At 41.4% G+C, this 27,974-nt stretch overlaps 1 protein-coding gene across 1 annotated transcript; it reads left to right on the top strand.

Annotated features, from left to right (window-relative positions):
• The first annotated feature begins 368 nt into the window (after positions 1-368).
• Positions 369-27,963, top strand: LOC114148648 (dihydropyridine-sensitive L-type skeletal muscle calcium channel subunit alpha-1). Its single transcript, XM_028024060.1, has 45 exons — positions 369-827; positions 2,004-2,109; positions 4,360-4,499; positions 4,687-4,820; positions 6,998-7,150; positions 7,237-7,442; positions 7,533-7,636; positions 7,729-7,874; positions 8,563-8,644; positions 8,733-8,893; positions 8,978-9,203; positions 9,280-9,487; positions 9,574-9,694; positions 9,796-9,910; positions 10,169-10,268; positions 10,350-10,419; positions 10,983-11,115; positions 11,205-11,334; positions 11,432-11,491; positions 11,758-11,864; positions 11,977-12,064; positions 16,422-16,529; positions 16,658-16,710; positions 16,790-16,936; positions 17,060-17,261; positions 17,848-18,006; positions 18,942-19,052; positions 19,128-19,211; positions 19,787-19,834; positions 21,234-21,260; positions 21,338-21,463; positions 21,547-21,612; positions 21,722-21,813; positions 21,897-22,056; positions 22,185-22,312; positions 22,559-22,655; positions 23,738-23,840; positions 23,941-24,042; positions 24,119-24,252; positions 24,345-24,470; positions 25,171-25,379; positions 25,469-25,533; positions 25,939-25,985; positions 26,076-26,150; positions 26,629-27,963. Exons 1-45 carry the CDS (start codon positions 643-645, stop codon positions 26,932-26,934), a joined length of 5,550 nt encoding a protein of 1,849 aa, XP_027879861.1. The 5' UTR covers positions 369-642; the 3' UTR covers positions 26,935-27,963.
• The last annotated feature ends 11 nt before the right edge of the window (positions 27,964-27,974 follow it).

Genomic DNA, 27,974 nt, shown 5'->3' with positions numbered 1-27,974 from the left:
AGAAGCTCTGTGCTTAGTTACAATGACAACTGTTGTCATCCCGAAGTCATTTCCTGCATCTAACATGTTACTTTAGAAAATTTTCCACCTGCAGAAGAATGCACATCATTAAAAACACGCTGGGTGACTTTCACATTATTTGGCCACTTTGTTTTTATTTTTGCTTTACAGTGTAGTTTCAGGCTAAGTTGCAGGTTTGTTTGCTGCAGGTTCTTCTCCCGCTCGTATTGCTTTCTCACATAATTCACATCCGTCCTGCCCCTTCTACTACTGTCCTCCCCTTCTGACCCTCCCAACTATCCCCAAGCATGGCCTGCCAGTGCTTTACGGTCTAAATTTAAACATGCTGCAGGACCACCTGCTCCTCCAGCCACTCTGGGCCTCTTTTATTTTTCTCCACAGCGGTGAGCTTTTTCTGTCCAGGGCCCTCGGCTTGGAGGAGAAGTCCTTGGCTCTGAGACGAAGTTAGAGGGGAGAGAAGAGGGCGGCAGCGGCGGGGGGGAACCCGCGCACATGAAAGACTATTCTGGAGGCCTTCACTGAGGAAGATCTGCACTGAACCAGAGTTTGGGATTTTACATCAACCCCTGATTTTATTTTAGTGGATTTTGTGGAAAGGTTGTGTACGGTGAAGGCGTCAAGATGGCGACCAACGCGGATGCGGCCAAGCCGGTCATCATGAACGAGGAGGAACTGAAGAAGAAGCAGAGAGAGAAGCTGAAGCGGCTTCAGGCCACAGGTGGAAACCCTCGACCTGCCAGGACCCTCTTCCTCTTCTCCCTCAAAAACCCTTTCCGAAAGGCCTGCATCAACATTGTGGAGTGGAAGTATCCTTTGTAGACTGAAATATAAAACCCTTAACACATTCATTAGGTTATACAGTTATCACATCACATTTCCACCAGGGAATTGAATCAAGTTACTTTTAAATCTGTAATCCGGTGATCACGACATTATGAAGACTTCTGTAACGACTGTGGTTCAATATTTGTAAGCCTCTGATTTTCTGTTGGAGCCAGTTCATCCCAATCTGTCCCCATCTGGCACATAAAAGCAATCAGCTTCCTAATTAATGAGCTGAATGCCTTCAATTCTGCTGGTTTATGTGGAAAAATTACTGAAATACAGGAAGTCTGGTGAGATTTGGGAACCAAACGCAGGCTGCTTTCAGCATTCAGCTTTGATTTTATACATTTTTATTCAGAATAATAGCAAAATATCATTGTTTATGTGATTGTAGCACTGGTTATATGTCAGAAAATATTTATTTTACACCAGAAAAAAAATATTTACGATTAGAATATCACATCAGATCATTAAAAACACACCTTTTAACAGAAATGTGGGCTTAATTATAAGTATGTTAAATACTTGTTTAAGAGTTATTTTCAAAAAATACTTCTAATCTGACAGGCGAAAGCCATTTTAGCACATATTCTGGTTTGTTGAACATGACTGTAGTTCATAAGATTGTGAATATTATAGGAATATTATAAAATAAACCTTTTACATGCCTTGTATATGGTCGGCTGTTTACTGTTGAATGTAATGCAACAGTACAGATTCTATAAGAGGGGCAAATTAATAAGAACAAAGCATTTAGCTTTTATATAAATTGACTTGTGTAGAAATAAACGTCTTACAGTCTGACTGTAAACATTTTTTCCCTGACGAACAGGCCCCGGTTTAAATGGCCTGTCATATTCTTGGGCTCTACAGCTGTTCCTCCACATCACAGAAAGACATGATGCTGACCAGGCAGGGGAATTTTGTCGTAGAGCCCCCTATGGATGAGAATGAAGCATCACACCAGACAGGATTACATTCACTCCCAACAGCTCTGCCAGAGAGGATTTAATGCCAGAGATCACTGCATCTCATCTGTTTGATATGCTTTGTAACACTATACAGATGTATCACAAAAAAACAGACCATTACTCACACATAACGAAAGTTATCTTTAAACTCATGCATTGTTATGATCCTGAGCCTTCCTCACCCAGAACCTTTGAAATCATCATCCTGTTAACCATCTTTGCCAACTGTGTGGCTCTGGCTGTGTTCCTGCCCATGCCTGAAGAAGACAGCAACAACACCAACGAGAACTTGGTAAGCAGAACAAAGAACCTTTAAACGAGGAACAAGCCATGAACATTTGCCAGCGTTTTAGTTATACTTGGACCTGTGTTTCTGCCAAGTCAATGACTTTGCTGCCTGATGAAGCAGATTGCTATAGATGTGTGTTGATTTGCTGGACAGTATGATGCTAAATGACTAAGGGCTTCAGCTGCTTTTTGGTATGAGAGCCACGCTACCAGATACAACTCAGTTCTTTATTTGGAGTCCCATCTGCGTTTGTCCAGGGTCAATGAACAAAAGTGCTCTTTGTTCATCCTTGCACGATCTTATTATTTGTAGTTCTGATCACTGGCTTGTGAAGCAGTCAGTGCAAAAGCATACCAATAAATATGATGAGCAGAAACCACACATATTTTGACAGTTTACAAGAATAAAGTGTGCATGTTTTCAATGCAGCCTAGACCAAAAGACTGCTTTTCAGTCTTTAACATTACATAACTTAATTTTTTTAAAAACAATTTTTACTGTTTTTTACTGTATAAAAAACAGTATACTCTCACGACTATAGAGTAGAGTATAGTTTGAGACAGATAATCTGTGAAAATATTGAGCTCCTCTGTGCCCACCTCTGTGATTGACAATTGTCTTAGCACTGTCTATCACACTCAGGAACACGGTGCTCAAACTCGTCCCCTGGCTTTCTCCTAGGCAACTCTTACTTCCCCACAGTGGAGCCTGCAGTGACGGCGCAGGCTAGTTAGATGATGGCAAATAAACGGTTTTTCCTGTAATGGAAATTTTAACGGATTTGTTTCTCTGCCATTAGCACATTGAGCAGCATGTACACAAGTATGATTGACAGCAAAAAGAATTTCCCTCTGACTGTGATTGGTTGTTTCTGACTAAGTGGTGTATTTCTGCAAATGGCAATAGGACCACAGGATAGAGGCAGATGAGCTCATTTTTTTCACAGATTATCTCATGTTATGCTGTCATGACATAGTGACAGTTTTAACAAATATGTTAAAAAGTTTTACATATTTATATAAAAATTTTTATTTTAGCTCCACAGATGAGTGTTTTTTTTACTATGGTGAGGCTGTGGGTCATACTACCTAAACAGAGGTTACAAAGTTGAAGCATTCTAAAAAAAATTACAGAATGATTGAAAGTGCAAAGGATGCACAGAAATTGTAAATGATAAAAAGAATGCCTTGATGGATTATTTTAAAGCAACATCTCTATTTGAAAACAATTTTAAAAATGGATTTATAAAGCTCCATAGTGTTTCAGTCGGTAGCACTGTTGTCTTGCAGCAAGAAGATCTTGGGCACAATTCCAGGCCTGGGGTCTTTCTGCATGGTGTTTGCATGTTCCCCCTGTGCAAATTGAACATATATGTTGAATATGTTTAAATTTTTTTAAGCAATTTTTTCTGGACTCCGTCTTTGAGACTTGCATTGTGCTTATATGAAGTAGAAGGCACCTGACACCTGCCTTCCTACATTAAATGAATACATTCTTCATAAACACGTCAGTCTTGTTGACATACAATCATTTTACCTATTTTTAGTCCAATCCTGTTTGTTTGCCTGAATTGCTGTGACCTGCCTCCTGTCACAGCTTTCCTACTCCTCACTGTCATTCTTTAGACGGGAGAAAAATAAGAAGATATGATTCACCCCCCTGCTGCTGTCAGAAGTAGGTCGAGTGAGATCGAGTCCAGAAATGCTTTCTCACGTAACCCAACACAGAAACACTAAAAAGTCGCAGCACTGAAACAAACGCAGACTTTCAGCTGACCACGTTTAGAAATGTGTGACGTTTAGGAATTCGGCACAAGAATGTTACTAAATGTTTTGTTTCTGCCGAGTCGCAGCTCGGTGCTGACGCCTGAATCTGACTGAATGTAACAAACAACCATGGGGGATTTACACCACAAGTCAAATAAATCCTTGATTTATGATGCCTGATTTGCTTTTTTATGAAGTCATGATACTTGAGGAAAACTAAGCTGCTCTGTTCTGTAGGTTAGATGTCATAAATCACCTCCTGCCTTCGGTTTACACCAGTCCACGGTTAAATGTGTGTACAGGCTAAGAAACACAGAATATTATTTTAGTGAAAAACTCAGATAAAATCTTAAGACATGACAACAAATACAAGTCTTTTTTAGGTTTTACGTTCCGAGTCTTTAATATATTATTTATGTTCTATTAAGAGAATTTTATGTGATAACTAGACTGTTTCAATTTGTCTGATTTGTTTGTCTTATTGCAGGAAAGTCTGGAGTACATCTTCCTTATCATCTTCACGTTCGAGTGCTTCATGAAGATCATAGCGTATGGGCTGGTGTTCCATGAAGGGGCCTATTTAAGGAACTGTTGGAACATATTGGACTTTGTCATCGTTTTCATGGGGTAAGACGAGCTCTGTGCAGCAGCTAGATATGTCTTTTACCAAAGAGCCTGTCCCCTTACTTTTACGCAGTAAGTTAAAGATAAAATTATTTGTTCTCTGAATTCTTTCTTTGTGATGCTTATTTTGTTCTAATATAACAGACTTGATGTTTTAGATGTTTATAGTTTTTGTTATCTTCTCCTGCAGACTCTTCACCTTTTGCTTGGATACCATAAACATGATTGCAGGAGTGGAGAAGGAAAAGGGTGGGGGGTTTGACATGAAGGCACTGAGAGCGTTCAGAGTACTGCGGCCCCTTCGACTTGTTTCAGGAGTACCTAGTAAGAGCCCGTGGAAACTGGATGTTTACAATGTATAAAAACACGGCCCATTTTCACTGTTTCCTGTTTTTGTTCAGCGAGGATTTAGACTTAGACTTAGACTGACTTTATTGTCACTTTGCATGCATAGGGTGTATACAGAACGAAATTTCGTTGCATACGGCTCAGGACAGTGTTTTGAGCTTCCAATGTTGTGAGGTTACTCCAGAATAAAATAAAATACAGTATAAAATATGAATATAAATCTAAATATAAAATATAAAGTGCAGGACTGACAGTAAGAAAGAAGTTATTTATTTATTTGCAAAATCATTATCATTCCCAACATTTCTGAGATAATATTAGAGAAGTTTGTAATTTTTTTCTTCAAATTCATAAGTTTGCGCACACTTGATAGGCCTTTAAATTATTTTGGAACGCCCAAATGATGATGTTTTAAGTTTTTTGTCAAGTTAAATAAAAATATCAACAAACAATTGAATGCCCAGCCGTCATGCTGTTGTTGAAGGAAATAGGTTTTATGTCTCAAACATCAGTGTGTTTTGGTGCAAAATTTAGTTATCTAAGAAGAAATACAGAAAAATCTTGTGAAGATGCAGGCCAGTTTTGCTTATTCATGGAGCAGAGCTGGAAAGGTGTGTGTGAACAAAGAGACTTACAAACCTGATTCAGGAATGGGCCCAAGTTCTTGGAAACTATTGCAAGAAGCTTGAGGAAAAATGTCCTGAATTCTAACTTAAAAATAAAATATATGGATGCTTCTAAATTTGAAAGGAGTTTTTTTAGAAAGTGCCCCTCTCATTATTCTGGCAGTTCAGTGTCTGCACATTGTTTTTATAGACAATGGATGTAAATATGTAGTTTCAATTAAATATCTGACACTCTTGAGAGAGAGATTTGCAGAAGTGCTTGACTAACCTGGTTCCTCTTTATCACTCATTTAGATAATTCAGTCGATAATTTCAATGTGGTTCAAGTTAATTGTGTGCAGACAAACCCTACAGCAAACGTTGTTCTCCTATTAAATAAAATTAGCACTTTCTTTAAAAAGTCTTGCTACTTTAAACCTATTTAAAAGCTACTGAATACTTGTGCCAGTGCCACCACATTGGAACAAGTATACAGGATTAGTGTTTCATTTGTTTGCAGCACAGCTCTCCCTAGACAGCTTAGGGAATCCAAGCAGATTGCAGAGCAGCTCAAATGACATAGACACACAATAAACAGTAGCAGCCAAACATCTCTCTTTCACTGTGAAACATATTTGTGAGATCAACAACATAGCATGCACAACTTTCTATGCAGCTTTGCTAGCTGCACACTTGACATTGAGTTGCGGCTATGAGAAAATTGGCTGTGCAAATTGCAGTTGTGTGTCTCAGTGGAGCTGCAGCAGACATTAAGTCCCAGACAGTACAAAGACATGTTCTATCAGCTGATTCTGGACGTCTATGTTTTTGAATCACAATATCAGTCAAACAAGAAGTTGGAATACTTTTGTGAAAACGATTCTTGACCATTTTGTGTTTTGTCCTTATCGTACCATCCTAGAATTTATCCATGCAGCTGGATATTTTACCAAAATGCAGAGCATGACTATGTGGCTCTTGAATTATCCAAACTTTACATACAAGCATCCATCCATCCATCCATTTTCTAACACCTTTGTCCCTAGTGGGGTCAGGAAGGGTGCTGGTGCCTATCTCCAGCTAACATTCTGGGCGAGACGCGGGGTACACCCTGGACAGGTCGCCAGTCTGTTGCAGGGCAACACAGAGACAGACAGAACAAACAACCATGCACACACACACACTCACACCTAGGGAGAATTTAGAGAGACCAATTAACCTGACAGTCATGTTTTGTGGGACTGTGGGAGGAAGCCGGAGTACCCGGAGAGTACGGATTTTACATGCAAACTCTGTACAGAAAGACCTCGGACCGGGAATCGAACCCAGGACCTTCTTGCTGCAAGGCAACAGAGCTACCAACTGTACCACTGTGCAGCCCTACATACAAGCAATAATTTGCAATTGCAATATTGTAAATACTGATATTATGATGATGAGTGCAAACAAATATATTGCCTAGTTTTACTTTGGAGTACTGGTAATAAATGTTGGCTCTGTTTCCGGACACTTCACTGATCTCTTGTTTGGTTATACTTTCACTCTCAGGCCTTCAGGTGGTGATGAACTCCATCCTCAAAGCCATGCTGCCTCTGCTGCACATTGCCCTGCTGGTGTTCTTACTGGTCACCATCTACGCCATTATGGGACTGGAGTTGTTCAAATGCAAAATGCATAAGACCTGTTACTACACTGGCACAAGTATTCAACGAAGGACACATTTAACCACATTACGCACAAGTCCGACATCAGCGTCCCATACTGATGCCTCTTTCTTTCATCCACAGACATCTATGCAACAGCAGAAGGTGAGCTGCCTGCTCCGTGTGCTCAGGCTGGAAACGGACGCCGCTGCACGATCAATAGTTCAGAGTGCAGGCCTAACTGGGAAGGTCCCAACAACGGCATCACTCACTTCGATAATATTGGCTTCGCAATGCTGACAGTTTACCAGTGCATCACCATGGAGGGATGGACCAAAGTCCTTTACTGGGTCAGTAACCTACAGCAGCATTCATGACTTTGCACGTTAAACGAGTTGTGACCTGTCTATGTTGACTGACAGTCTTGAGTTGTCTCTCAGGTGAATGATGCTATCGGAAACGAATGGCCCTGGCTCTATTTCGTTCCTCTCATCTTGCTGGGCTCCTTCTTTGTGCTTAATCTTGTCCTGGGTGTTCTTAGTGGGTAAGGCAGCTGTTGTGTTATTTCTACTCACACTTGTGCTTGTACTGCTTCATCAGATAAATTAACACTTTCTTTACCCCTTTACTACCCAGAGAGTTTACCAAAGAGCGAGAGAAGGCCAGGTCACGAGGAGAGTATCAGAAGTTGAGGGAGCGTCAGCAGCTGGATGAAGACCTCCATGGCTACATGGAGTGGATCACTCATGCTGAAGTCCTTGATGCTGACAGAGAAGGCAAAGGTGAGCTCTCTGAACCACGGAGAGTGCCTTTCAGAATATGTCTCTTGACGCTTTCCAAATTTAGTTAAGTACAACCAGGGTTTAATGTATTTTACAGGGAGCTTGTGTAGTTATATAAGCTCTTAGTAAAATATAACAAAAAGTAGTCTATCACTGAAAAGAAGTAATGATGTCTATTTTTTCGACATTTTTTACAAACGGAGACTGAAAACACAAAAATTATACTTATCTCCCTTTACTGGAATCCTATTAAGCCCACCTTTGTGTAGTTTAATATTAGTTTAAACAAATCCGTATTTTGAAGCTCTTAGATGTCTATTAGTGGTTGTTAAACAAAGAAACTGCATCATAAAGGGACCAATGAACACATACAGTGCATCTGGAAGGTTCCAAGGAGTGTGCCAAAAAGAAGCTGAACGACTCTCAGACTAAGAGAAACAAAAATCTGGACTAATTGACACAAATATGAAAACTCATATTTGGAGGAAACCAGGCACAGCTCCTCAAGAGGCCAATACCACTGAAGGTTTGGCAATAATCCATGCCAAGCCTTTCAGATTTTAATTTCTAAATATTTCTGAAAACTTCCCTTCACTTCATTGTGATGTGCTGCTTTGCCTTGATTTATCATATGAAATCTCAAAAGTTTGCTGTTTTGAGACTCCTCAAACTTGTGACTATTTTTTAGGCCTTCTGCCTCTTACCAGTGGAGACTCTGACACAGACAGCCTGTATGACTTGGAAGGAAAGAGTCGTATCATCTACTATTAGTGAGTCTCTTACTTTATAAATGTACCACCTCTGGCATGGTGTTTTTATGGCTGTTTGGCTATGATGACGGATTATTTTCATGTTTAGCCGGCTGGGCCTTCGCTGGAATCGTTTCTTCAGGATGAAGTGTCTGATTTATGTGAAAACCAAGAGCTTTTATTGGGCTGTGATGTTCCTCGTATTCCTCAACACGCTGACCATAGCCACAGAGTACCACCGACAGCCTGACTCCCTGACGTCTCTGCAAGGTTAGTAATTCATTTTGTGTTTTCTTCAGATTTATTGCAAACATCTCAGTCTTAAAGTCTTTCTCTCTTCTTTTATCTCTGCAGATGTAGCGAGCCGAATCCTGCTGGTGCTGTTTGTCTTTGAGATGCTGGTGAAGATGTACGCTCTGGGACCCAGAGCTTACTTCATGTCGCTGTTTAACCGTTTCGACTTCTTCGTCGTGCTCTGCGGCATTCTGGAGATGATCATGTTGTCTGTAGGAGCCGTGGCTCCTCTGGGTTTCTCCGTGCTCAGGTGTATTCGGCTACTGAGGATTTTCAAAGTCACAAAGTAGGTCTATCTTCTTCTAACGCCATTGCCCTGCAGGTTGGAACCGTACTCTGCCATCTCTAAACTGCTTTTGTAGGTACTGGACCTCTCTAAGCAACCTGGTGGCCTCTCTCCTCAACTCCGTTCGCTCCATTGCTTCTCTGCTCCTCCTTCTCTTCCTCTTTATTGTCATCTTCTCACTCCTGGGAATGCAGGTGTTTGGAGGGAAGTTCAACTTTGATTACAACCGTCCCAGGCGCAGTAACTTTGACAACTTTCCTCAGGCCTTGATTAGTGTATTTCAGGTAAGGCTCATTAGGATGTCATTATTCAAAGCATCTCCAATGCAACATAACGACATTTATTACTTTTTAATTATTTTTTTTCTTAGATCCTTACAGGAGAGGAATGGACCAACATCATGTACAATGGTATAATGGCATATGGAGGGCCTGAGATTCCTGGGATTCTAGTTTCCATCTATTTCATTATCCTTTTCGTCTGTGGAAACTGTATCCTTCATGTCACACAAAAATATTATCTTCATCTTAAAACATCAAATTACACCAATTAAGGTTTTTTTTATTTGTCTTCCTGAGCTTGTTGCGACCAGATATCCTCCTCAATGTATTCTTGGCCATTGCGGTGGACAACCTGGCAGAGGCTGAGAGTCTGACTTCAGCTCAGAAGGAAAAGGCAGAAGAGAAGATGAGAAAGAAGCTGCTAAGGTGAATAACAGCAAACTTTTGTTGTCATTGTGTGACAACAAAAGTCACACAATGACAACAATAAGTTCTCATTGTGTTATACTGACTTATTGAAATGCTGGTATTCTATCCAATAAATTGGATCTCAAGTTTATTTCCCCATTACTTTGTGGTGGTAGGGAAGTTAAAAAGTTTGAAGAAACTTTCAAGAGACAGAGTTGCCGGTGTGTCTGCACATTGCTATAGTTTATTCACTTTGCCTTTCATTTTGCCCCGTAGGTCCAAAATGCCTGAAAAGACTGATGAGGAGAGGGAGAGGATAGCAAAGAAACTGGCTGAGCAGAGGGCCAAAATGGAGGGAATGCCCACTACAGCCAAAGTTTGTATTCTCTCTGGTGTCATATTACACAATAGGTAGTACAAATATGTTTAGTTAACATTTATCTTTTTTTTTTCTCAGCTCAAAATCGATGAATTTGAGTCAAATGTCAATGAAGTGAAGGATCCATTTCCACCTGCTGATTTCCCAGGTTAAACAAAAAATGCTGAGGATTCTCTTTGACTCAAAGATTTTTCTGGTTGTTATACAACCTGGAATGCTGATGGGAGAAATTTACATATGTTTATTATCCCAGCTCTTAGTTGTACTGTAAGCTTAGCAACCCCAGCTATTTCCTGTTTTCTGGTGAAATGTTTGGGAGGTCCTGGTAAAGATTTTTAGCCACTGATACTGATTACATGTATAGAAGAGGTCTGACACTTAATTAAAATAATAATTTCATTAATCGTACATGGTCTATCTGATCCAGCCTTACTGTGCTGCTCCAATACAGGGATAACTAACACATCTTGCTCCTGCTTATAGTTTTAATGCGGCACTAGTTTTAATTTGCTGACCTGCTATACATTAGCACTAACTTGTTTAGTCTGTTTTGACATAAGATTATAAGCTATTTTAAGAGCGCGTCATGTAGATGTGTGTAAAAACATTTTTAGAAAACCTTGTGTCCCTGCCTCACAAACTTAACACTTTGCCTTGAACGCTGTAAAATTAACTTCCTAAAGTTTCAGCTGCAACATAAATATGTTGTAGGTGATGATGAAGAGGAAGAACCTGAAATCCCAATCAGTCCTCGGCCCCGACCAATGGCCGATCTGCAGCTCAAGGAAGAAGCCGTTCCTTTGCCAGAAGCTAGCTCCTTTTTTATATTTGGTCCTCAGAACAAGTATGATGATTCAACCTGCTCCTAAGATTCATGTAGCATTCTGTTAAATTTTGCAGTTCGATATCTTTAATTTTCTACTTGGTATCCAGGTTCCGTAAGCTGTGTTACAAGATCATCAACGCTTCGTCCTTCACCAACCTCATCCTCCTCTTCATCCTGCTCTCGTCCATCTCGCTGGCAGCTGAAGATCCCATCGATCCAAAATCCTATAGAAACCAGGTGACATGCAGGCCTAATGCAAAGTTCTGGACCGTAGTTACAGAATAATGAAGGCGGCAAATGACTGACAGCTGTTATTCTTTATGCTTTTTCTCAGATCTTAGCCTACGCTGATATTGTCTTCACAACTGTTTTCACCATTGAGATTGTGCTGAAGGTAGATCCAAGATTTAAACTGTCATATGAAATCAATAACACAAGTGAGCCACTGTCTTATTAAAAAAAGCTAACATAACAATATCTTACATTTCAGTCAGATGCAATGTAAAATTGATCCAAAGATTACAATAATAGCCAATAATTATTCTTAAGGAGGAAAATTGTCTAAAAAAGGCACAATATATGTTTTTAAAGCATAAACACATAAAAAATGCAAATTTAATTCAGCACTGCTGTGTGTAACTGCACTGTTCTCTGTGGCAGATGACTGTGTATGGTGCGTTCATGCACGAAGGCTCTTTTTGTCGTAACTCGTTCAACATCCTGGATCTGATTGTGGTCACAGTGTCACTCCTGTCTATGGGAATGGAGTGAGTTTACATTTAACAATCACTCAGTTAGGAAGATAAACTAAGTGATTGCTTACAGCCGTTTATAATCCTAATACCAGTGAGAATGTTCTTATTTGTGTGTCGTTTGCAGATCCAGCGCCATCTCTGTGGTGAAGATTCTCAGGGTGTTGAGGGTGCTGAGGCCTCTCAGAGCCATCAACAGAGCAAAAGGTTTAAAGGTAAATAAAGTAGTGACACTTAAAGATAACAATGCTCCACTGAAAGTGAAATAACTTCAATATCTCAGAAAACATGCACCCTTTGGTAGTTTTCTCAGTCATTCAAGACTTTTCTGAAGTTTCATGAGATGAATACAAGAGAACATAAAACAGTAAGAGGACTTGAGTGATGGAAAACAAATACATCATCAATTTTACAACTTAAACTATCCAGAGATCTTAGAACCATTTACACTGACTGCCACTGCTTGTGACAAAAAAACTTAAATTATTGCAGCATTCAGCTGCACCAATTGTGTTTCTCTGATGCGTATGAGGCAACAACGCTCCTTTTTTGCCCAATGAATGTATCAGCAGAACTTTTAATACAAGTGAGCCATGCCATTGTTGGCTAAAAGCTAAAAGTCACAAATAAAAGTCACAAATTTCTATGCAATTAATTTATTGTTCACTCATAAGGATTTTACTAAAAAATCCAACTCCAGTTAGTTTTCTCAACACGTCGTCTTTTCACAAAAAGTCACATAAGTAGTCTTTTAAAGGGAAATCAAATAAACGATTTATAATCAATATTTACGCTCATGCACAGGAAAAAGTTGCAGCTGTTACTAATAACTGTGACGTAATATGCAGTAGAAAAATTTAGAGAGAGTGGTTTACTACAGCAAATGTTTAGTAATGACTGAGACGTCACAAAAAGCAAAAACTTTGCAAAAACATCGTCCAACTTTATGCTTACAAACAATACCTAGGGTTGCCCCAGTTGGCTCGATACTGATTCCATTAGAGCTTGTAGTAATGTTTTGTGTCCTCTATTTTTTTTGTGTGTGTGTGTTTTTTTGCCAAGATTTTTTTTTCATGAAAATGGGACAAAATTACTTTTGAGAGCTTTTTGGAGGGGTATAAGGGAAAATGTGTTCTTTCCTTTTGTTTACGCTCACTAACCCTTAACCCACTTTTCTTCTTTGAATCTTTATGGTTTATGCTTACTCTATTCTTTTCTGTGTTGCCAATAAAACAGCCACGCAGCAGTTTGTTATGTTGGGTATGGGTTTTATTTTGCCAAGAAAACTTTAGGTTACTTTCGTAACCCCGGTTCTCTGAGTAGCATGAGTGAGTGTCTCACTAGGGGAACGCCCTGGGCATGACCTCATCAGAAGCTCCAATTACACTCCGCCAGCCCTGATTGGCTGGGGATAAGTCTGTCAGTGCCAGGGAGAGGGGGCATGTCCCACTCCCCTGCCTATATATAGGACTGGCCCTGCACAGACAGATCATTCAAAAAACTCACACCCTCTTCCTCGCTACAAATGAGCAAGGAGGGTGGCTAGGTGAGACACTCACTCATGCTACTCAGAGAACCGGGGTTACGAAAGTAACCTAAAGTTCTCTTTCATAGCATTCGTTTCGTGTCTCACTATGGGAAAATCCTGACTCCCGGATTGCGATGCAGACCCAAGACCGACTGCTGACAATATGAGTCATTGATGGGTGCTTGGTGGCACTGATGCCAAGCTGAGCACTGAATGAGCCAGTGGTTGAGCTGTGACATCAAGCTTATAAAACCGAACAAATGTATGGGGAGAAGCCCAGCTTGCTGCGGCACAGATCTCCTGGATGGAAACTCCTCTAAAAAGGGCCCATGAGGTGGTCACCCCTCGTGTAGAGTGGGCACGAAGGCCCTCAGGAGGCTGTTGTCCCTTAGAGGTGTAAGCTAAAGCAATTGCAGCAACTATCCAATGTGAAAGTCGCTGTTTTGATACAGGTTTACCAAGGTGACCTTTCGCCCAAGAAACAAACAGCTGGTCACTTTTCCTCAATATTTTGGTCCTATCCATATAAGTGTGCAGGGCCCGAACTGGACAGAGTCCATGAAGACGCTCCTGCATCGCTGAGGAAAAAGGTGGGGGGCTAAAAGACACCAAGTCTATCGCCGAACATGACCCCAACACCTTGTGACATAAAACAGTGCTTGTGGGACATGAACTGGGTCCAACGCGGGACATCCCGAACTGAACACGGTTCCCGTTTTGTGCGCGCTGAGCGGGCTCGAACATCCCCTCGTTTGTGCGCCGAACTTTGCTGAACTTTATGGAAGGGCTCGGTAACGGAGCCGTGTCTGAGGACGAGTCCAGCTCGCTCTCTGACTTCCAAAAAGCTGTCAGGCCAAACGCTTCCTCCTCCTCACCGTCTGGGTGGACCCGGGTGGCGGCTGATCCAAGCGGGTGGCTTCGGATTTCTTCGGCCACGAGCCCTTAGCAGCAGCGCCTTTCGGAGGAGGGTTAGCGGCCGTCTGGGTCTTCGGCAATTTAGGGATTCTGAAAGTGGGAGGCAAACGCGCCGCAGCCTGGGCAAAGGTTTGGCGCTGGGATGTGGGGCTGGTGGCTGCGTGCACCGGCGCCCGTCTTGGGAGACACAGCTTTAAAGCCTCATCGTCCCTTTTTTTTCCTCACACCTCTTTTGCATAGATGTAACAGCTGCACCAAACAGGCCCTGCGGGGTGATGGGGGTATCGAGGAGGTCCTCCTTTTCCCTGGTGGAAAGCGTGGTTAAGTTTAACCATCTAGCTCTTTCCTGTAGAACCATGAGCCCCATAGTTCTCCCCATAGCCTGGATCGCTACCTTATGGAGCTGGAGACAGTGATCAGTGATGATACACACTTCTTCCCACAGTGTAGCGTCCGGTGATGCAGTCATCTCCTCCTCCAGCTCCGCCTGATACGCCATCAGCATGGAAGAAGCGTTCATGGCGCGAACTGATAGAGCGGCCGCCTTGTAGGATTTCTCCGTCAGGTTTGATTGGAAGCGGTCCGCTGCTGAAGGGAGGGATGGAGCCAACCCACCCGAAGACATAGAAGTTTTCGGGTGAAGGTGCGTTGCCACCACTGGTTCGACTCGAGGCATTTGGCGGAGACCGTGGTCGTCCATTCCCTCGCAGTCTAGAACCGAGCCACCTGCCACTGGGTGCTTCTCCCTGTACGGTTTGTTGCGCCAGGAAACTGAAAATTCCTCCAGCAACTCAGGGAAGAAAGGCAGGAACTGCTTTCCCGTTCTCTTGGCTTTTGGCAGCTTTTTGCCGTCGAAACGTGATCTTGCTGCTTCAGCCTGAACTTCGGGCCACTGGATATGAAGTTTTGCTGCGGCGCGTTTACACACGTCATGCAGGTCCACATCCAAGGCAGACGAAGAAGAGTCACCATCACCGGCCTGGCTGACGCCCGAAGGTGTAGGTCTTGCAACCCGACCTCGGAGCACAAGAGGCGGTTCATCATCTTCTTCTTCGTCGGTGATGAGAAGCTCAGAATCTGCATCCGAGCCTCCGTCGTCACCTGCCATGGGGTAATCGAGCGGGTAAGCTGTGAAGCTATGGCCGCTCACATCCAGTGGCAACGGGTTAACAGCGTCAAGCATATCGCCCCAGCTTGGTCCTGGTTCTGCATCAGGGACCGGTGTCAGTCCTTGAGCCGCCGTTTCTTGGCTAGCTGCAGCAGAAGCCAGGATGGGGTCGCCTCCGGACAGTGTCAATTGACGGGCCAGACGGCGACGCAGCACCTTGAGTGAGAGCCGGCTACAATGAGAGCATTCCTCCGATGACTCGAGGGCTGCTTGGGCATGCCTTAAGCCGAGACACGACACACACATTTGGTGAGTGTCCCAACTCGAAATTTTATTTCCACACGGGCAAGCACGTGGATTTTCGTCCGCTTTAGCGTCTGCCTTTCCGGCGTCCATGCTAACTGCAGGAACGATTTCTGTGAAGTATCGCTACTTCTGCCGGTATTGCTACCAATGGAGTATTGCTACTCCAGTGAAAAACAGTGAAGCGTATTTCTACTCCGCACAGTTATTCACAGATAACAGCGCTGTTTTGCAACAGACTGAACGCTAGTTTTCTCCCGATATAGACTACCAGTCTGGAACAAAGCGCCCGGCGATCGAGTTCGCACTCGTATCTATGGACAGTTAAGCTAAGCTCCAGAACGGCAGGCAAAAGAGAGAAACCAGTCGGGACTTCTGCTCGTAGCGAGAAGAGGTTTTTGAATGATCTGTCTGTGCAGGGCCAGTCCTATATATAGGCAGGGGGGTGGGACATGCCCCCTCTCCCTGGCACTGACAGACTTATCCCCAGCCAATCAGGGCTGGCGGAGTGTAATTGGAGCTTCTGATGAGGTCACGCCCAGGGCGTTCCCCTAGTGAGACACGAAACGAATGCTATGAAAGAGAACAATCAGCATTTTCTTTAAAGCAATACACAAACCCTGCATATAGCATTTTCCCTATAAAGTTAATTAACTATTTTACTGTCATTTTAAGTTATTCTCAGGATTTATTGTTTTTTCCCCTTCTTTTTTTACAGCATGTGGTCCAATGTGTGTTTGTGGCCATCAAGACAATCGGCAATATTGTCCTGGTCACTATGCTGCTGAATTTCATGTTTGCCTGCATTGGAGTGCAGCTCTTCAAGGTAGTTTATTTTAAAATAGTGCTTACTTGGTAAGCTTTAGTGAAGGCCACATTTCTAAATTGGTCTACAGTACTATGAAAGCCTCGCTACTTGAAGATTAAATTAGTTACTCATCTCTTCCCTTCCAGGGCAAATTCTACAGCTGCACAGACCCGACCAAAGTGACTGCAGAGGAATGCAAGTAAGGCAAACAACACTGACTTACCATAGACTTGATTTATCTGAGCTGTAATGTTACCACTCTCTTTGCACATTCATAGGGGATATTACTTGAAGCACATGGAGAACTCCCTGCAAGACACAGTTCTGGCGAAAAGACAGTGGATAAACAGCGACTTTAACTTTGACAACGTGCTCAATGGGATGCTGGCTCTGTTCACCGTCTCAACGTTTGAGGGCTGGCCCAAGTGAGCTCAGGATATATTTTGATTTTTAAAAAAGTGTCATTGTTTTGGTGATTTGTTGGTCAGTGAATTAAATTAACTGACTGTCTCTTACCTTTGTCCCGTTCCTTTTTTTCCTTTTATTAGGCTTCTTTACAGAGCCATAGACTCAGCAGAAGAAGACATGGGTCCAGTCTACAACAACCGTGTGGACGTGTCCATCTTCTTCATTATCTACATCATTCTCATCGCCTTCTTCATGATGAACATCTTTGTGGGCTTTGTCATCGTCACCTTTCAGGAGCAGGGAGAGCAGGAGTACAAGAACTGCGAGCTCGACAAGAACCAGGTATGCTGGTTTGAGTTTTTTTTTGCCGGTTTTACAGAATCAGAAAGATGACAATGCCTTGCATAAGTACTGGAATTTTATCTGACAGAACATCACAATAGACATGCATATTCTGCAAAACATAGCATTTTGAAAGTTCAACAAAAAGCTACTTTTTGTCTCATCTTATCAGAGGACTTCTTTTTTTGCTGCATCTTCTTCATTATCAATGGGAAACTTACAATTCCTTCTGTCCTTTTGCTTTCTTTTTTAACTTTTTTGTTCCACATTTATACTTGGATAAATTACACACAGATGGATTGACTTCTGAAGGCAGTTGGTTAAACTGGATTTTTTTAGGGGTATCGGAATAAATGGGACTGAATATCAAATGCACTGCACACTTTTCGAATTTTTGTCAAAAATCTTGGTATTCATGTATCATTTATCTTCCACATCACAATTATGCACCACTTTGTGTTGGTGTTTTACATAAAATTCAAGTAAGATTCTTATAAACTGGTGGTTGTAATCTGTAACTCAGGTGTGGACTCACAGATTATTTAATCTTTGACACTCACTTCCTGTCTGTCCTGTCCCCCCTCAGCGTCAGTGTGTGCAGTACGCTCTGAAGGCTCGCCCTCTTCGGTGCTACATCCCAAAAAACCCGTACCAATACAGAGTGTGGTACATCGTCACCTCATGCTACTTTGAGTACCTCATGTTCTTCTTAATTATGCTGAACACATTGTGCTTAGGGATGCAGGTGAGTTAGAGTGTTTCACATGGTCTTTGTGTCCCAGAATCGTAGAGCTTGGTTTTTAATTAACTTCTGTTCTGCCCAAACTTAAATACCCACAATGTCATTCAAAATACTGCTCAATATTATTATTACAAATTGTAGATTTTGCTCGATTTGATGACAATGTAAGCTTTAAACATACGCAATGTATTGCATTGAAATCTTCAATTGTGGCACTCATGTTTTAGTAGCTTTGTTGTGTTTGTTCAGATTTGTTCTTTTTATTGACTTACGTTTTTGTTCCTCGTTTTTTTGGCTCAGACGTTGCATGTTCTGACAATTATTTCCTCTAGTTTTGGATGCTTTGTAACTGGAAGGATTTTCTCTCTTGCTTTTTTTACTTTTGGACAGTGGCAAAAAGATATTGTTTTTATAACAGAGAGCATCTTGTTAGGATCTCAAAAAATATCTGAACTTTGACCCCAGTTTGCAGAGGAGTGTAGATGGAGGCTTTATAGATCCTCTTTGGCAGAGGAGGACCAAAGAGCAGAGAGAGAAACCCAGACTCCAAATCTCGTTGTTCTCCTGCAGCAATAATTAATGTCTACTATGTGTGATATTGTGACCTCCCTAAAATAATGGCCTAAGTAATTTTTTGCCCAAAGTTTTTTCTTTTTTTCTGATTAATCTTTTAGCAAGAAAGAGGTAGTGACTATTTTACCAAAATTACTTTTGGAAAAGAAAAAAAATGACTTAGGTGATTACTTTAGGAAGGTGACGATATGAAACAAAAGTCCTCCTCATGCTGCCTTGAAATTTTGTCAATCAGATTTACTGTATGTGTATTCCTGCCACACTGTCATTAATGTTTGAATTGTCGCACGTTTTGCATCTTCCAGAATCTGATCTTTTGAATTAATTTCTAATTAAATTAAGTGATTTTCCTCCCATTCAAACAGCACTGCAACCAGTCGAATTATGTTACCAAGCTGTCAGACACTCTGAACCTGATCTTCACTGTGCTCTTCACTGTGGAGATGATACTTAAGCTCATGGCCTTCAAAGTCAGGGTGAGTACTCTAATGTGTCCTGTTCTTATAAAGAGATTTCCAGTACTGATCCGTATGATTCGTCTCTCTCTGCAGGGCTACTTTGGAGATCCCTGGAACGTCTTTGATTTCATAATAGTCATCGGTAGCGTTGTTGACGTCATCCTGAGTGAAGTTGATGTGAGTATATGAGACATACCAGCACATATATTTCATGGCAAACTTAAAGAGCTCTATGTTTTTCAGGTTGTTGTTGCAGGTGCTGTTTGTTGTTGAAGTCCCTGGCGTTCTCAGCCTACAGTTTGATTTGAGAGATTGAGTTTATTTGTTGATCTGAGGTTTTTGATGTTTTGCCTATATCACGTTGCTTTGTTTCTAGAGCTCCTTTGTACTGATTCACTTCCATCACAGCAGCACAATCATTTTTGCTATCACTCATTTCACTCTTGATAAAGATTGCACACATCGTGTATGTTCTCTGAACATCTAAAAAGAACACAACTCCAGTTAGGAAATGAATTAATTAAATGTTTTGTCGCAGCAGAATTGTGTCAATTTTTGTCTTTTTGTTGCACCTCCAACTATGATTGCACTGTGCTGTCCTTGTTTGATGCATAAACTGGCCACAAATTCCCCCATTTTTTTTTTTTTTTTGAAAATTTCTCCAGTTCCTTTTCATCGTTCTATCCACATGCCCCATCACTCCTCTCTCTGTCCTTCATCCCCCTCACTCCTCATATGTCTATCCTCCACAGGCCGCCCTGGACTCCAGTGGAGGACTGTACTGTCTTCATGGCTGTGCTGTAAATATCTGCACCGCTGCATGAGCCTTGCTGTGTGAGCACTCTGCTGCGTTCTCAACTAAAACTCTCTTTCACCTTCACACTCTCTCTTCACTCTGACGAGTCGCTGCTTTAGTTGTGTATGTTGATGTAAAAGTGTAAATGTGAGACAAACCTCATTCAGCCTCATATTCAGCAGCAAGTTAGTTTTTACAATTTGCATCAACAAGTTAAGAGCTCATAACTGCTTGACTGGTAGAACAAATATGCTATTTTGTTGATGCAAATTGTGTTGATTTGTTTCATTTTGCATGGGTTACAAGTTTAAATCCACCAATTTACAATATATGATATTAATTAAAGTTGGTGAATTAACAATGTTATCTTCCTTAAAAGTTGTGAATCTACAGTTACCAGGTCGGCTATTGATGTCTCAGTCTTGCAAAAATATTCATAACCACTGAATTCTTCCATAATGTGTCTTGCTACAACCATAAAGCTCAAATGTATTTTAGGAAGATTAGATGAGATGCATCAAAACATAGTAGGGTACAATTACAAAGTACTGTAAAACAAATATGAAACACAATTTTCATTAATAAAAATTAAAAAATTGTGGAGCATGTTGTAAAAGCACATTTTGTAGCAGCTTTGCACATCAAGAAACTTTTGTGATATAGTTCAAGCTCAGTCAGGTTAAGCAGAGACCATTTTGTTAGACTTGCTATACTGGTTTTTGCTTGGATTTAGATCTGGACTTTGACTGGGTCACTCTCATGTAGGAATATAGTTTGAGTTAAACCATCCCCTGGTAGCTCTGGTTGTATATTTTAAGTTGTTTTCCTGCTGATTGATGACGGTGGACCTCAGTCTCAAATCTTTAACAGTCTGTTACATGTCTTTTTTTTTTCCCAGAACTGCCCTGTATCACTTGAGTCATCCCTCTATCAACTCTATCTGTCAGTAGAGTGTCCCCACCTGAACTGTGGATTTCTGAAGCTCCTCCAGAGTTATCATGAGCCTCTTGGCTGCTTCTCTGATTAGCGCTGTCTTTGAGCAGCTGGTTAGTTTAGGTGGATATCATTACTTTAACTTTTCAGCTGACCAGGGTTTTGTGGGATGCTTTAATCTGTGAGATCTTCACAGAACAGCTGTACTACTACTTTTATTTAATTCCAAACAAGGGGACTCCTATGAATAAAGTAACTTTTAAAGATAATTAATTGCCCTGGATTTTCTTCAGGGGTATCTCTCTGAATTGGGGCTAAACAAGGACAACCAGAGATGAAATCCCCAAAAAAGTACACTGAACTTTGTGATTACAAAAGGACAATGTGTGAAAAAGTTACAGAGTTGTAGATACTTTTGCGAGGAAATGTATTAAATGAGGACTGATTTATGCACAACTTCCTCTTTTCAGGAGACAGATCCTATGGAAGAAATTGCGGTAAGTCAGTATCTCCTCATTTAAAAGCCACTTTTTTGTGGTTTTCCTCTACGAAGCAGCTGTCCTCTTGTCCACAGGCTTCTGAAAACGCCTCGGTCTCCATCACATTCTTCCGACTCTTCCGTGTTATGCGTTTAGTCAAGCTGCTGAACCGTTCGGAGGGCATCCGTAACCTGCTCTGGACCTTCATCAAGTCTTTCCAGGTTTAGTCCTCATCATCTCACTTTATCATCATTTCATTTCCATTTGCCACAGTGTTTCTGACCCGTCTGTTTTCTGTCTTCAGGCTCTCCCTCATGTAGCTCTCCTCATTGTGATGCTCTTTTTCATTTATGCTGTGATCGGAATGCAGGTACAGCCGTCAGTGTTAATTCTGCTAAAGACAAAACTTTGTTATTATGTATCTGGTTCAGGAGGGGCCAACATGATGTGAATTTAATTTGCATGGCAACAACCTACAGATCTTTGGAAAGGTAGCCTTAGTGGACGGCACCCAAATCTACCGCAACAACAACTTCCAGACATTCCCTCAGGCCGTTCTGATGTTATTCCGGTGAGTACCTTCTCCAAAATGTGTTTCTGATATTTAAAGCCTGAGCCAATGTCTCACTGTTCAAAGTGTGTTTATGTATCCAGATGTGCGACTGGTGAGGCTTGGCAGGATGTCATGATGGCGTCGATGTACGGGAAGAGGTGTGACCCCAAATCTGACTTCCTGCCAGGAGAAGAGAACACCTGCGGGTCCAACTTTGCTGTCTTTTACTTCCTCAGCTTCTACTGTCTCTGTGCCTTCCTGGTCAGAAACAGCTTCGTCTTTAACACTCCTCCTTTCTTTAACCATTCTTACTTAAGCAAAAACCACAATATAAAAGTGAAAATAGAAGTGGCTGTAGACACAGTTATCTGTTTTCCATCCTAATCCAGATCCTCAATCTGTTTGTTGCTGTCATCATGGACAACTTTGACTATCTCACCCGTGATTGGTCTCTTCTTGGTCCACACCATCTGGACGAGTTCAAGAAAATCTGGGCAGAATACGACCCCGAGGCCACGTGAGTCTGGATACTATTGAAACTTTCACGTTTCATATTTATCTATGTAAAACAAAAATAATACATTAGTAGGAAATATTGCCCTGCGACAGACTGGCGACCTGTCCAGGGCGTACCCCGCCTCCCGCCTGGAACGTAGCTGGAGATGGGCACCAGCAACCCTCCCGACCCCATTAGGGACAAGGGTGAACAGACAATGGATGGATGGATGGATAGTAGGAAATAAAATGTCTCTCTTACCTAAAGAGGGAGAATCAAACATCTGGATGTGGTGACGCTGCTGCGACGGATCCAGCCTCCTCTTGGCTTCGGCAAGTTCTGTCCACATCGCGCTGCGTGCAAGGTACACTCATCCAGAAACCTGTGCTAAATGCAACAGTTTACAGTTTAAGCCTAACCGTTTCTTTGAGGTTAGTTACATAATGCAACCTCAATGATTGGTGAAAACAAGAATTAGGAGCACAACTTTGAATTTATTGCTGTTTTTGCATCAACCCCACAGGATCAATATGCAAACAGGATCAATATGAAACACTACTAATATCTGATGAAATGTTGGAAAGCTATTAATAATCTTCTAGTATATTTACACCTGGATGTTTTGACCACTTCTTTTTTGTTAGTACAGTACCAACTTTTAAGGATAGTCAATACATCTTGTGTAGACAAGGGGTTTGAGCAATTCGTCTTGATTATGATTAGCCTCATTTGTCCGCACCAAAACCAGATTTATTTTATTTTTGGGATCCTGCTGAAAAACCTAGTTTTATCCAGGTTTTAGGTGAAGTTGAAAATCCTGACCTTTGTCTTCATTATTATGAGCACAGATGCACTAGTACCACTGGTAGCAAATCGGCCATCGTGATGCTCCCACCGCCATGCTCAACAGTTCTTACTGTGGTCTTAGTTTGAACGTCTTTCCTTGACTTCTCCAAATATATTTGTAGTCAAAGTAAGGAAACAAGTCATTCCCTGTCTCATTTGATCATAACACATTTCACCTGAAAACATTTGTCTTGCGTCCCATAATGATGTTAAATTGCTACACTATGGACACTAATGTTTGAGCAACTGGAGGCTCAAACTGATGTTTGGTTGTTCTTGAACATCCAAGTTTCTTTCAGTGCACTGGTTTGGGTTGAAACTTTGACACAGCCGGACCCGCACCCTAATCACTCATCAAATATGGTTTTAGAATAGATAAAGTGCCTGCAAACTTGACCCCTATGCATGTGGATTAAAAGAGTCTCACATAAAGTCAAAGCTGTGCATCAAATTAAAATGTTTAAAAATCTACTCTGGAAAGTGAATTGCTCAAATTCATAACTGGAAGCTCCAAACAGAATGAATTATTTTCCCCTGATGAGTTCTTGTAAACAAAAATGTAAAACAGAAGAAAATTGATTCTCGTTCTTCTGTCTGCAGCGTTTGGTTGGGATGAACATGCCTCTCAACAGCGATGGCACCGTCACGTTCAACGCCACCTTGTTTGCTCTGGTCAGAACGGCACTAAAAATCAAAACTGAAGGTGCGGCACATCAACAACCTGTTCAGGTTATAACAAGAAGAAATTCACTCCTTCAAATATCACCTGTTACTGTGTTTTCTTGCTCAAACACTTTTTACAGGAAACTTTGAGCAGGCCAATGAGGAGCTAAGAGCGATTATAAAGAAAATCTGGAAACGCACCAGTATGAAACTGCTGGACCAGGTCATCCCCCCTATAGGAGGTTAGTCTGTGGACGCAGATAGATGCTTTACGAAAAAATCCCCAACTTCTCACATAGACAGACCTGTGATCTACAGATGACGAGGTGACTGTGGGGAAATTCTACGCAACATTTCTGCTCCAAGACCATTTCCGAAAGTTTCTGAAACGCCAGGAGGAGTATTACGGCTACCGTCCATCAAAGAAGAGCACCTCGGGTCCAGAGATTCAGGTTGCTTGAAGAGATCTTATTAACTTTCTATTTTCATAAACATGGGAAGGATCTTACTTTCAGTTTCTTGCCACTTTCTCTTAATTTTCTAGGCGGGTTTGAGGAGCATAGAGGAAGAAGCAGCTCCAGAGATGCACAGGGCAATTTCAGGAGACTTGCAGAATGAGGAAGAAATGGACAGAGCGATGGACGAAGCTGCAGAAGAAACCATTTATCAGGTAGGAAACCCATTTCCCAACAGAGCACAGGGATTGCCAACATGTAAGCCTGCATGTGTTGGTTGCTGTTTTACATTTTCCGACTTAAGTTAAGAAATCAGGAACATTTCATTTGAAGGGGTGTGCTGCATAAGACTGACATTACACTGTCAGTGTAGTGTTACATCATAAATATAACACAACACCTGTCATGAACATGAAGGAGTCTTCGTGAATATTTATGACTGTTGATTTGAAGTGTTATTCGTAAATAGTGACACTTTTAATGCAAAGTTTACACTTTTAATGTAAGTTTTAATGCAACTTTGCATAAAAATGTATAGTTACCAAGTAATGCCAAGTTCTAATGTACTTTTATGCAGCTTTTAATGTATATTTGCAAGGAAAGTGTCATTATTTACTGAGAGACACTTAATGACAACATTCATGAAGGCTCGTTCATGTTTATGTTATGACACTTCATGAAAACGGTCGTAAACATTCACAAAGACTCCTTTATGTTCATGACAGGTGTTGTGTTATGTTTATGACATAACACTACACTGATAGTGTAATGTCAGTCTTATGCACAGCTCTTCAAATAAAGTGTTACCAGAAATCTTTTTGATTGAGATGTTATATTTGTGGCATTCACATTCTGTAAATCAGTGGGACCTGCGTATTTCATCACTTTACCTGCTTTTGCGATCGGTATCTCCAGCGTTCTCATGGTCTGTTTGGCAACCGAGTCGAATCCTTCTCTGCCGAGGCCACCGACGCTCAGAACTCCCAGATGACCCACCAGCGGCCCCTCCAGTTCTCAGAGAGCCAGTCTGAGTCTCCCCCCAACTCCTCTGCCCTGGCGCCCAGCGCAGACTTTTTCCCCACAACAGCACCAAAAAGCAACACAAACAACAACGCCTTCGCAGAGTGAGTAGCAAGCAACACACACTCCCATCCGGCTGGATGTGTGTGATAAAAGCTTTTGTGTCTGATTGCTTTTAATGTTTACGTTTCAGATTTTTCTTTGACAGAGAAGCCAGTCCAGATGAGTTCTATAATCCCTCTGAGGACGAAGAACCATGTACGACAGAGGACATAAGACACCTAGAGACATGTCTGCACACCCTTCACATACAGCACTGTGCTCCTGAGTTTTTTTCCCATTTTGTCACAATGCAAACACACACTTTATTGTATTGCATCAATAAAATATGACAGACCAAAAGAAATTAGTACATCCTTTTGAAGTGGAGGAACATGATTCCTAAACCTTATAAAATCCCGAAAGGAGGAGGTGCTTTCGTATTCAGCCCCCCTTTACTCTGAAACACTTGGAAAAAAAACACAGCCAAATGGCTTAAAATGTCATGTAATTCATGAATGAGTTCACCTCCATGTGGTTTAACCTAAATGTGAAAGATAAAATATAGCTAATGACTAATAAACCCTAAAAAATTGGCTTTTCAACATTGTTTTCATTTTCCAGACCCAAGACACTCCTGGAACTTCACAGTAAAAACAAACAAAACACAGGTATCTTTTTCCTAAACTCATACTTGATATTGTGACATTTGTGATGTGAACAGAGTATAAATTTCACATATGATTACATGTCTTATGCAGTTTCCTTATGAGCCTGAGTGGATGGAGAGTCGGAGTCGGAGCTCAAAGACTGCAGCCGATCAGCTTGTCCAGGAGGTAATGAGGGAAACTCATTCACTTTAATCTGTACCACTTCTGTAACGGATCAATATTTTTGGTCACGATTAAGGTTTGGTTTTAAAATGTTTAGGAACCAAAGCCTAAAGTCTAATATGCAGGAGAGAGAGTTGGATCTTCTATGTTATTTGCACAACAATGTGTATAAGTAAGGGTTGGACCAATCCTCCTACCACCCCTAATTACAAACATAATTCCAAATTTTTTAGTCATTTTTATTTAAAAGTTTCCATTTACTTACCAATTATTTTCTAGTTTATGCTCATTTATAACATAAGCTCCCAATAAAATGCATTAAAGTTTATGGTTGCTATCAAATGGATTTTGAGACACGTGTCCCCTGAAATGTTCATAATATTTTGAAATTTTAAAATTTGACTTTTATAAAAAAAAAAAATACAACAAGTTGAATTTTTTCCAATATGAATAAAATAACAACTCGCTTTTTTCCCCTCAGGCCCTTGAAATGGGCGGTCTGGCCTCCTTGTCCAAAGATCCTGGTTTTGTCTCCGTAACTAAGAAGGAGATGGCCGACGCCATGCACATCCCCCTTTCAGAGATGGAGGGCGTGGCGAGGGGCATCCTCAGCGAACGCTCCGACAGCATCCCCTCTGTCAAAAAACGACGTCCCGTCCCTGTACCTCCACCCGTCCCTGCTGGAGGAGGACAAAAACCCAGCCAGCCGGAGCCGGCTGTCAGAAAGAAGAGACGTCCGGTTCCCACAGTTCCTAGCCGAAGGAAACAGAATGACTCCGAAGTTTAGGTGTGTGTTCATTGAGTTTATGTGGATAACGTGACTTCAGCTCGTTCAAGTTGTATCACCAAGCTTGTTGCCCCTTTGACAATCTGTATCTGTATCTGTTAGCCTGACTCCAGGTCAAACAGCAGGTTGGGGAAATTGGGTACACCGAGACATCTTTCAGATGTATGACTAATAAAAACAGAAAAAAATGACTTAAAGTAAGCTGATTGATACACTTCTTTTACCTTATCATTTACTGAGGATATCCACTCCACAGGTGGGACAGCTGAGTGAATAAGGAAAGTGTCTTACTGTAGCCTCACTGAAGGGGGCAGTGATAGTGAGTGAGGCTCAGTGTAAACTAAACAAATGGCAGCAGCCTTTTTTTGTGCTGCAGCTGATAAGATGGTGGGAAAGTACTGTGGTAAGTGGAAACAGCTAGTTTGTCTTCCTACCAGAAATCAAAAGTATTTAAAAGGTAGGAGCTTCAAACTGACTTTGTGATTGAAATTTCAGCAGGTTTTCTGTTTAAAACTGTCCTTAGCAGTTTATTGTAGCAATGATTATCCTACGTTCTAGCTGTAATAAACTGTTTACTTTATAATCAATGTAGTAAAAAGTCACTGTACAGTTATGGGTTGTATGTTTGCCCCTTAGATTAGATTTGATCCCTGAAGGGTTTTCAGCATACCTGGAGTATGGTTGAGTATTTCTGCTTTAGCTTGAAACTTAAGAGCCACATTTTTATCAGTGTGGACTTTTGCACTTGATTCATGTTTTGTGCTCAAATTCAGTCTTCCCAGAGGACTTTTCTATTTTTTGTCATATTGTCCTCTGATGTGCCTGCGTTTAACTGTCACACATCGAGTTTTAACGTTAGTGTAAAGTATTTTCAGCTTTACTCTTCCTTTACTTTGGATTCTGTACAATAAAGTGTGGTATGTTTTCACTGTTACACCCTCATAAAAAAAAACCCATCTAATCCAATATGTCGGTCTGTATGAGCATTGTTTTGTCCCTGGATACAAATAAAGAGCCCTAACATGTGGATGCTTGGTTGC

This window comes from Xiphophorus couchianus, chromosome 1, assembly GCF_001444195.1.
Source record: "Xiphophorus couchianus chromosome 1, X_couchianus-1.0, whole genome shotgun sequence".
NCBI lineage: Eukaryota > Metazoa > Chordata > Actinopteri > Cyprinodontiformes > Poeciliidae > Xiphophorus > Xiphophorus couchianus.
The sequence above is the reverse complement of the archived record's forward strand: the minus strand, read 5'-3'. Positions and strand labels throughout refer to the sequence as shown.